General features: G+C 35.9%; 1 protein-coding gene across 1 annotated transcript; it reads right to left on the reverse strand.

The window, feature by feature from the left end:
- Window positions 1-503: 503 nt before the first annotated feature.
- On the reverse strand, window positions 504-2,651 carry LOC122016133 (ferritin-3, chloroplastic-like). Its single transcript, XM_042573342.1, has 8 exons — window positions 2,485-2,651; window positions 2,113-2,196; window positions 1,973-2,033; window positions 1,804-1,891; window positions 1,380-1,441; window positions 1,233-1,298; window positions 848-911; window positions 504-750 (listed from the first exon to the last, which is right to left on the reverse strand). Exons 1-8 carry the CDS (start codon window positions 2,622-2,624, stop codon window positions 695-697), a joined length of 621 nt encoding a protein of 206 aa, XP_042429276.1. The 5' UTR covers window positions 2,625-2,651; the 3' UTR covers window positions 504-694.
- Between the last annotated feature and the right edge of the window lie 8,847 nt (window positions 2,652-11,498).

Here is an 11,498-nt window from a genome sequence, read left to right on the forward strand (position 1 = left end):
CTAAAATAGCAGTTATACACTCCTCCAAATAATTAAAGAAAGTAAAATAGTAAACAAATAGAACAATCACTCTAGGTTTAATGAGCCCAGAGCCCATGGTAAAAAAAAAATGGACTAGGGAATTGACCACTTGCAATTGCAGCCGGATCGCACCACCCCTTATTATAGTTTGAGTCATGACGAGTAACCAAAGGCTGCTCGGAGGTCGCCAGCGGTGGGCAAGTGGCCAAGCTGCTGGGCGACGAGCAGGAGGTGGCCTCCGGCCACTCGCCCCAACCCAAACTATAATCTAGGGACAGTGAACCTAGGGAGAGATCATAACCAATTATGACCGGATTACGACCATAATCTAGTCGTAATTATAAGTGATCAATCCCCTAATTCACTTTTTTTATGAACGAAGGATCCCAAATCCATGGCACGAGGTCAGCCCTTTCAAGTTATGACAACCACACACAATTGCACATATTTATTCCAACATGAAGTGTTAATCTAGTTGATTGCGAAAGCTTGAACCAAGTTTCATAGTCAATCAAGACTAGACCTCGACGTCATACATCAAATATTACTTCCTCCAGAAACCCCGTCTGGTTCTGCTCTCTACTTTCGACAGCATCAAAGATTACAAATACAGAATGAAGCAAATGACAACCTACATCTAGAGACAGATGTAACTGATCAGGACCTCAACACTTTAGGCAGCCACAACATCTCCCTCATGGAGGAGCATCTGGTCGAAATGCCAAACCCCTGCATATAATACCCAATCGCAAATAAGACATTTGAAGGTTATCTACAACATTTCAAAACAGACATCTAGAGATTATCTTAATAATGGAATCCTTACCATGTCCTTTCCCTAACCTTCTCAGCTGAGCAACGTACTCAGATATCTTCTTTATGGCTTCCACCTGAAAATGAGATGAAGATTATAAATTTCAGCAGCAACAAGCAAATTTGATTTTTCTAACTTGTTGTTTGACAGGTTCATAAGTTGCTATTACTTATTTGCTCTAACAGTATTCTAATAGCGGTATAAAGATTGGTTACTGGAGAGTAGAAACTGGAAATAAAGCTTTTGCTTTCTTTTTTTACCTTGACCTTTCAATCTTATTCTAGGTTTTTGTCTATAATTTTGCTGATTTTAGTGAAATTATGTTCAATTTTTCTGAACAAATTAACAATTGTGTCAAAGTTGACAATCAGTTAAACCATCCTCATAATTATGTCACCTGCTCTTCGAGAAATTCACTCTCAATAAAGTCAGCCAGTTGAGCATCTTTGCAATTTTCAGCAATCTGGATTAAATTTCAAGACAATGTAAAAGTTAAAATATGAGATAACGCTAACTAGTTGGACCATGGTTCAGTATCACTTACATTGTGTAGCTGGATCAACTTCTCGTTCGTCAACTTCTCAAGAGCCAAAGTCAATTCCATGGCTGAAACAAAGCAAAACAATGTCACCAAAGATTTTACAAAATCCAAGGTTTGATCAAACTTAGCAGAGTAGTAAAAAAAATGGAATGATACAAAACCAAATAATTCAATCTCGATGTAAAAATTTAGGATTCCGAATGAAAATATTAGGATTCCTGGAGCCGACATTAAATTGTAAAAATTTAGGAATAGTCGCCATCGTTGTTAAAAAAAAAAGTCTCTTTCCTGGAACATCATCAACGAATAAGTAATAACAAGATAGAGTTCAGCGATATTGAGGAGAATGGACGCAACAAATATTTATATGCAACATTTACATAAAACGACAGAGTAGATTTGTGCTTATGCACAGATTCGAACTTACCATGCAATGCTTCTCCCTTCTCGGGATGATCGAATTCAGACGGTGGCATAACAAGAGACTGGAGTTTCACTCTTCCTCCTCGCTTGTTCTGATCACGGAGAGATTTAGAATCAGTTGTCGTAGTTTAGAGACAATAACAAACACCTTGAAATTTGAATCTGTAACTTACTTGGTATTCCATCAGTTTCTCGGCATGCTCCCTTTCCTCTTCACTTGACTCCTTGAAAAATCTGTAATGAGCAAAAGCAAGTCAGATATACTCAAGAATCACAACACATGTATGAAAATAGAGAATAAACACCGACTTACTTTGCGAGGCCTTTCAGCGCAACGTTGTCGCGGTCGAAGTAAGCGAACAAGGCATGATAGACGTACGAATTATTGTATTCGACACTGCGAATGGAACAATGTTGACGAGATCACTGAGATTGATCTAATTAAATTTCTCATAGAAGGAATTTAAAGAACAGAACAAACGAAAGGTAAGTCAAACAAGACGCATTTTCCAAGAACTATCAACTAACAAGGCAGCTAAGAACTCGCTCGCATTGTGGAGATCCCAGGTCATTTATCTCGAGAATGACAAAGAAATTTCATCGAAAAGATGAATCAAAGATCGCAGGGAAAAAATATTACAATAAACATAAGGTTAAATGAATGAGAGAGAGAAATAGAACCGACTTGATCTGTTGATTGATGGCAGATTCGCACTCATCGGCGTATTTCTGACGGCCCAAAGACAGATCTGGGGACGTCGGAATCAGAGCGAGCTCCTTCCCGATCTCCTCCAAGGCAGCGGCCACGGAAGCTTCGAGAGGCATGTCTTCTCGCTCGAAGGATGATGGGTGGGGAATGAAAGGGTGAGGACGCGGGGATATAAAAAGGGCAGGGGAGAGACTGGATGGGCGACAAGTGGACAGTCAGATCATTTTCAGTCGGATGTGCGCGTGGACGACTCACGATCTCCACACGACTCTCTTCCTCAGCGACTGTGTGAAAGGAATCTTTAAGCCACAAAAAAAATAAAGTTTTGAAAACAAAAGGCAGCTCATAGCTTTTAATGTCATCCACGGTGCAAACGGAACTAATAATTCCATTTCCTTTTTTGATATTTTTATCTGATTTTCATATTATCATTCAGATATTTTATTTTTCAAATATTTTAAAATTTATAATTAAATATTTTATTAAGTAAATATTTATAGATAAATTTGTTGAGTATCAAATATCTTTAATTCTCTCTTAAAAAAATTAGATAAAAAAAAAATAATAAAAAAAATTAAATAAGTAATCAATGCCGACTTTTTTTTGTGGCCCCTGCTACGTCACCCATGTGCCCCCAATGCAGAACCCGTCTTTTTTTTTAAATGTTTCTTTATATATTTTTTAAAAATAGAAATCATCGAGTATATTGGAGAGGATCCGCATGGATGCCCTAATAAGGAAGACGTGTGGCGGCCTCGCGCTTGTTGCGGAGACAACAGCAAATGAGACCCACAGAAGTCGCGTGTTGCTTCCCAGTTGATCATGGTCTTTGTGTTGATTTACAGTGAAAAACGTTCTAGAAGAAATCAAGAAAGTAGATGTACAAAAAGATATTCGGTAATTGACTAAAGCCCACATATAAAATTTCAGAATTCCTAATTAAAGAACACACTAAAGTTGTTATTTTTTGAAAAGTGCATTTATTTCCGATAATACACCTCTCGCCAACTGCTTATCCCATTCCCAAACATCAGAGCAAGTGAGCAACATATTCAAAATAAAAAAAAAGTTTATTTGATTCGGATGCATGCAATCTCGACATCTCTTCGCTCTCCCAATTCACGGAAATTAAATCTCCTCTCTCTCTATTAGCTCGTCGAAAACGATTTCCTCAAAAGTCGAAACCCTCCACATGGATCTATCAGCTCGTCGAAAGTGAATTAGGATCTACTGATAATCTTTCCGTCTACCATTCAAGTTCAGGGTTAGTTTGACTTCTCATTCTGTATCCTGACGTTGGTCATCTCTCTCCTCTCCTATCTTGGATCGCTGACATAGTATTGTAATTCAACCTCTCGATCAGGTATATTTCAGATTTCTATCTTGTAGAGCCCTCCTTTTTTTTTTTAATGTCTTTATATATTTTTTTAAAATAAAAATCACCGGGTATATTAGAGAGGATCCGCATGAATGCCCTAATAAAGAAGACGTGTGGCGACCTCTCGCTTGTTGCGAAGACAATAGCAAATGAGACCCACGGAAGTCACGTGTTGCTTCCCAGCTGATCATGGCCTTTGTGTTGATTTACAGTGAAACAACATTCTAAAAGAAATCAAGAAAGTAGATGTACAAAAAGATATTCGATAATTGACTAAAGCTCACATATAAAATTTCAGAATTCCTAATTAAAGAACACACTAAAGTTGTTATTTTTCAAAAAGTGCATTTATTTCCGATAATACGCCTCTCGCCAACTACTTATCCCATTCCCAAACATCAGAGCAACATATTAAAAATAAAAAAAATTATTTGATTCGGATGCATACAATCTCGACATCTCTTCGCTCTCCCAGTTCACAGAAATTAAATCTCCTCTCTCTCTATTAGCTCGTCGAAAACAATTTCCTCAAAAGTCGAAACCCTCCACGTAGATCTATCAGCTCGCCGAAAGTGACTTAGGATCTACTGATAATCTTTCCCTCTCCCATTCAAGTTTAGGGTTTAGTTTGACTTCTCATTCTGTATCCTGACGTTGGTCATCTCTCTCCTCTCCTATCTTGGATCGCTGACCTAGTATTGTAATTCAACCTCTCGATCAGGTATGTTTCAGATTTCTATTGTAGTCCCCATCTCTTACACATGTTTAGACTTTGTCACACTTTACACTTTAACTTGCATTCCTTTGATTTGATTTTGTATTGGTTTGCATTGTCCTTAACCACCACGCTATTTTCTTGAAATATGAAAATCCATCTATAATTTTTTATCAAAATTCATTGGTGGGCATGACATAGAGTTTTATCAATTTTAAAATCTTATAACGGGTAGACAGTATTAGACTGGTTAGAGGGGGTGAATAGTCCTGAAAATAAGTTAATCAAATTTTTTACTTTTGCTTAGCAAGGATAGCCAAATTAATTAAGCACAAATAATTAACATTAAAATCAATAACAAAAATAAAGTAAGAGAATAAAAAGATTTACTTGGTTACAACCTAGATGATCGTTAATCCAAGACAATTATAAGCTTCACTAAGAAAAATCTCCTTCGTGCAGGCGGAGTAGCCTCTTACAAACTTTGAATGCTCAAAAAAAGCTAGGAAAATCAATACAATGATTGTTGTTAAATTCCTAACTCCATGGAGTTTTTTATAGTCTCCTGAGATGATGTTACCTTTGGCTGATGTGGCTCGGAGGCACCTCCAAAAGGATCCAAGACGCTTCTAGTGTGGTTAAAGTTTTATCCTTAGTGGCATAGTCACCAACGTCTCTGCCACGTTGAAGGGCACCTTCATGAGGATTGACGGTACATTCGAGTTCGCTCAAGGTGCCTTCGCGCTTTTTTATCCTAGGCACCTCAGACACATTTAAGGCACCTCGGGTCTCGAATGCGACAACTTCTCTACTGAAGCTTAAGATGCCTCCAAAGCCATTGGAGGCGTCTCGAGCAGTATTCATTTGAACAATCTCTTTCCCATGCTCGTTTGGGTGATGCTCTGGCTGTTCGGAATTGAGCTCACCCGAACTCAACTCCAGTCTTCTCTTTAAGCAGGTTTCCTCCCTGACTTCTCGTCCCTCGGATTGCTGTGCGTGTCCTCGCTCCACCAGTATACTCTTCCATAGTTTATCGTTACTCGGATGTACCGAGCCCGTCGACTCACTTCCCATGTCATCCTTCTCATCCGTTGTGTCTTTCGCTTGACTTTTTGTGTTCCTAACCTCTTGCACACTTAGACACAAGGTATAAAAAATAAACATGAACTAACTTAACTTGGCTGATCGTATCAAAATCAACCCAGGGTACTTACAATAACCATACTTTGTGCATCATCAAATTGATAGGAATGTGAGAATTTGGTTTTAACATTTATTAATTTTTATTTTTTAAAATTGTAGGTGTTGGCAAAAATTCCAATGGACTATTGTTTTAGGTCACTTTAATATTTTTTTGGTTGTACAATAAGTAAAGGAAAGCAACATGATTTTGTTAATTTACATGATAGACACAAAGATATCATTAAACAGTCCACTTTTACTATTTTTTTTTAAATATATAAGATATTAAGTAAATTGTGGATCTATTGGTGAATATATTTCATAGTTGGAATTCAACGTCTCAAATATTTTAGATTTTCAAGTGTTCTAGTTACTTTCACCAGAAGAGATGTGTCTCTATTGCTTGGTATTCTAGACAAAAATGTTTAAGTTCCTATGAATTCAACTAATGCATACGGTGACCTCTTTCTTGCTCTTTTTTTTTTTTTAAAAAAGAACCTACTAGATCAAAAATTGAGTTGCTTTAAATATAGTCCTATAGAATTGAAGTAAATGATGATGTTTTAGTATTTTGCAAATTGTATATTTTGTATATATATTTATTTGTGTGTTGTTTTCTTCTATTACATATAAGATTCCTATAAATCTTCTAGATATTATTGATGATTTTGACAATCTAGGTAGATTCAATTGAGTTGAAGTTATTGATCAATTTATTTCTCTAAGATATATCAAACAACTATCTCACTTCCTTACCTAAAGGGATTTATGGGTTTTTGACAATCTAGTTAGATTCAATTGAATTGAAGTTATTGATCAATTTATTTCTCTAAGATATATCAAACAACTATCTCACTTCCTTACCTAAAGGGATTTGCGGGTCTTTTGGCTATAAATTATTTTTTGCTAGTCAATTTGATTTTTTATATGGATGACATTAGTATGTATGTAATACTTAGTTTATGAAATAAGTTTGATTTTTGGAGCATGTCTCAATCAGAGATTATATTATAATATTGAATAGACATGAATAAATAAGTGGATGACTACTCCTATATATATTAGTAAGGTTAGGGCATTGTTGAGCTAAATCTCATCTAGAGAGGTAAATATCAAGAATTTCACCTAACTTTCTTTCATTGTCAATTTCTAAATAAAAAAAAAAAGGTAACTCGATGTACGAAGCTCCCGCCATACGGGGTCTCACAGAAGGATTCATTGTACGCAACTTTATCCTACTTTTTTTATAAGAGACTATTTATATGATTCAAACTCGTGACCTTTTGGTCATATAACAACAACTTTACCGTTACGCCAAGACTCCTCTTCATTTCTAAGTTATTGTCAATTTCTAAATAATTTTATTTTTTGATAAGTTATTGTTGAGCTAGTCCCTACTCCTTTTGAAAATATATTGGTTGAAAATCTTCCTTATCTCGATGATTTTGCTATAGAAGCAAGATACCCTAGTAATAGTGAATGTCGTAACTGTATTATTCATCAAAACTAAATCAAGGAGCTAATAATAAAAAAAATATTCAAATAAATAAAAGGGTGAAATAATTACTTAAAATGATAGAAGATAACGGTATCCAATTTGAACCAAGTGACCATGTAGTGGATCCTCATCTTGAACTAGTCACTTCTAAAACTAGGACTAGGAGAAGATGTGACCGAAGTCACTGTAATTATAGAGATGCTACTATTGATAGTCCTATATGCCTCAAGATGGTACCTTAGAGGAAGAGGAGTAAGACAGAAATCTTCGATCCTTCCATAAACATGACATGGAAAGGAGTACAATTGATTGAGGTATCAAAAAGCAATGTTGAAAAAATATAAAAGAAGTAAAAGTTGTTTTGGAAGGGGAAGGGGGAAAGAAAAAAATTGATGTGGATAATTTGCAATAACAAAGAGTTAGTATCTCAATTTTTGAAGGTAATTCTAAAGAAGAGGTCAATAAGAAGGCAACAAGGATCGTTAAACTTAACAAAAATGAGATTGGGAGTCATTGTTGTAAGATTGTATTTTCACATCAAGTATTTTCAGTATTTTGATTTTAATTACTAATTATATGTGTTTTTTTCTTAATGATAGTATGTCAAGAAATAATTTAAGACTCCTAGGAAGAAAAAAATAAGATGAAGATCTTGTCTATTTATTTTATACATTGAAAAAAAATAAAGTATGGTAGTTTCAAGCCCTCATTACATAGTTATTTAGTTATGTTACACGCTTAATAATTTACAATTGATTTCCCTTGGAGGCCTACTTTCAAATTTGTTTTGCGTGATGCACCTTTTTGTTCAACTATGACTTCCTTCTTATATAGTGTAAATGGTTCTATTTTTACAATCGGTGAGCTAATTGATATCCATTGTTCAATTCTATTTAGGAGGGCCTCGTCTAGTATGCCATATAACAAGTCTGTATATTCTTCATCTAGGTTCACTGTAAGGAACTAAAATTATCTAGTAATATATCATGATTGAATATGTTATATTAGTTGGTTAATTATATATTTATGCACAATTACAGTCAACATCAAAATGTTTGTGGAAGACTTCCACAACACTTCATAAAAATGGATATGGAAGATGGAGGAGTTAGGTATATTTTTATACCTATTACCAGTGATAGAGTACACTTTCACTTATTGTCTATTAGCACAATTACAATGACTTTTAACCATTATAACTCTCCAACATATAATTTTGAAGTAGTAGTGAGTATACGATATTTGTGTTTATGTTAGTATTTTAGTATAAATTAATAGTTATGTTAGTTTTTCTCATTTATTCTTATAGGTATCTGAATTTTAAGAATATTCTCATAAGAAACTTAGTGATATTCGTCTTTGTTTAGAATATTACCACTCTATTGTTGGTTCGGGTCGGCTGGCTGGAGAGGGTTGAGTTGCCTGAAACACTAAAATACCTTTCTCGATCTTTCAACTCAGACCAGTAGTAATAACATAAAGATAAAATTAAACAATAAGAAACTAAAAAAAGAGGCACCAGAATTTACTTGGTTACAACTTAGGTGGTTGTTAATCCAAGCCAAATGAAAGCTCTTAAAAAGTCTCTTTCACTGAAGGCGGAGAAGCCTCTTACACTCGTTAATAGCTCAGACTATTGCTAGGAAATCAATACACAAGTTGTTATTTCTTTCCTAGGTCTAGAGGTCTTTTTATAGCCCCTGGAAAACCTTTCCTCAAGATGAAGACGCCTTCCATAGGGCTGGAAGGCCCCTCCAATGAGGCAAAAGATAAAACTTTATCCTTTCCGCCAACGGTCAGATTGCTTGGTCGAAGGCGCCTTCCATGGTTGGTTGAATGCGCCTTTAGTTATTGAAGGCGCCTTCTACCTGAAGGTTGCAAAGGCGCCTCCAACTCCTGTTGAAGGCGCCTCTAGCAGCTCCATAGCTCCACTCTAGTTCTTCCGTTGTTCCGTTCGCTTTGGTGATTTCGACCAACCGAAATAAGGTTCACGCGAACCCAATTTCGGCCTTCTCCTCGAGCAGACTTTTGCTCTGGCTTCTCGTCCCTCGAATATCACACACATCCTTCTCGTCTATCGGTGTACTCTTTCGCAACATCTCGACCCTTGGACACACCGAGCCCGTCGACTCTCTCCCGTGCTGTCCTTCTCACTAGCCACGTCTTCCGTTCAACTTTCTGTGCTCCTAAGCTCCTGCACATTTAGGCACAAGGTCAAAACATAACAAAACCTAACCTAACTTGGTTGATCACACGAAAAATAACCTTAAGATTTCAACACCTATTGACAACTAAGTCTCTATTACATGTTACAATTGATTGTTCCTAACACGAAGTCAACTTATAAATAAACGAAAAACAATATTAATGTGCAATTTTGACAAATTTTGAATATTAAATATCTTATGTTATTTACAACAATAATTGTAACTTTTTTACAATGAAATACATTAGATATCTTATATATCATCTGAATATAGATTTCAAACAAACAAAAAAAAATAAATTAGAATGGGTGTATCAATATCAATTTTGACGGACATCTTTTCAAAAATTTTAGTTTAATTATTCATCTTGTTGTAACAAAAAGAGTTTGGTAGGGATTGTAACTGTGAATTTATGTATGTATGTGACTTATATATTTTTAGTGGTTAGATATTTACTGCACGTTTGAAATGATACAGCAGAGTTATGGTTATAGTAGTCCTGTGCTAGTCATATAATGTATTGGTAATTGTCGTAATAACTGTATTGTTAATTATATTAGAGTTGTTTGTTATTACTTTTATTAAATGTTTATTTAACAGTGTTATGTATGAATTTATTTATAGTAAATTGTTACAATGTTTTTACTATCATGTCGAACAAAATACATCATATCAATTGTCACTTTGGTACTATTATTTGACAATTAACACCACTATTATTCTGGTCATTGAACAATAACACTACAAACTTTTGATTTTTGAAAATTAACATCACAATATTGTTATTTATCCAAAAAAATGATGATGTCTAAAACTAGCACCAAAATGATGTTGACATATTGTGATCTTTGCAACACAGTGGCATCGGTGTTTGAACAACAACACCAAATAACTTATGAATTCTCTAAACCAGCACCACCATTTTGTGATTTCACCAACTCAATGGTGCCAGTCTTTCAGCAACACCACCAAAAAAGGTTCTGATTTTGTGCCAATTAGCACGAACTCATGACTTCTTGTGAAGGTCTCAGAATTAGGTGTACACTTCTTATATACCTTCTCCACATTCCTCTCTTATATTCTGTGTCCATTTTTAAGAAATCTAAATCTCCTAAATTCATCAATAAGTTTCAATCAAAATCTATTGATGGACTTAGCAAGCTCTGATTAAACTGTTTGCAAGTTTGACCCATTTCTACAATGCCCTAGTGTCCAAATATGTCCTGAGTTATTAGCTTGAAAGCATTCCCAACATTGCTCAAATGGTTTTTAGGATGCATTTGGTTGGGGTTATTGTCAATAACCTTAGTTATCCACACAAAATTATGTTGTTTAACTCCTTTTGGTTTAGGTAATGGGCAATTCCCTGATGCATTCCCAGTGCATCAACAAACATCAGTAAAAGGGGAATAGAACCTGAAATGGGATTACCTCAGACTTACAAGATTTTTCTTGATTCCGATGTTAACGAGAATCCAGCCTCAGTCGTTCGTTGGTCGAGCATGAGCAGCGACCGATCGTCGTAGCGAGAGCGAATAGCAGTCGATCATTCCTTCATCGCAGCGAGGATGAGTAGCGGTTGGTCCTCCAATGGCAAGCAGCAACCGGTTGTCGCAGCTAGGGCGAGCAGCGGCCGGTCGCCCCATGGCTAGCAACAATTGATCGTCTCATGGAGTGAGCATGAGCAATAAATGTTGTCGTCATTCCTTTTGTGCAGAAGGCTCGCCGGATGTGGTGGCGGCTCATCAGTCTCATGAACAAGACGATCGACAAGTGGGGACGGATGTTGCAGGCGCACAATCGCCGTTACGAGAGACGACGGTAGGGACGGTAGGTTCACAATCACGAACGTGAGGTGACTGTGATTTTGTTTAACTTTGGGGTTTTTTTTTTTACTTTAAATTTTTGATTAAAACTTTAGTCAATTAATCAATAAACTTCTGGCTCTAATTAAGATAAATTAAGTAGATCTAATCTAAAGCCCAGTAAAATTATTCTCCAAAAATTCTA

Source organism: Zingiber officinale, chromosome 8B (genome assembly GCF_018446385.1).
Source record: "Zingiber officinale cultivar Zhangliang chromosome 8B, Zo_v1.1, whole genome shotgun sequence".
NCBI classification, from domain to species: domain Eukaryota; kingdom Viridiplantae; phylum Streptophyta; class Magnoliopsida; order Zingiberales; family Zingiberaceae; genus Zingiber; species Zingiber officinale.

Excerpts from the sequence above, each read along its gene's own strand:
- LOC122016133 (XM_042573342.1), bottom strand. The coding sequence starts at position 2,624 with ATGCCTCTCGAAGCTTCCGTGGCCGCTGCCTTGGAGGAGATCGGGAAG. Across the intron at positions 2,034-2,112 it reads GCGCTGAAAGGCCTCGCAAA|ATTTTTCAAGGAGTCAAGTG; the intron begins GTAAGTCGGTGT and ends TGCTCATTACAG. Across the intron at positions 1,892-1,972 it reads AGAAACTGATGGAATACCAA|AACAAGCGAGGAGGAAGAGT; the intron begins GTAAGTTACAGA and ends CTCCGTGATCAG.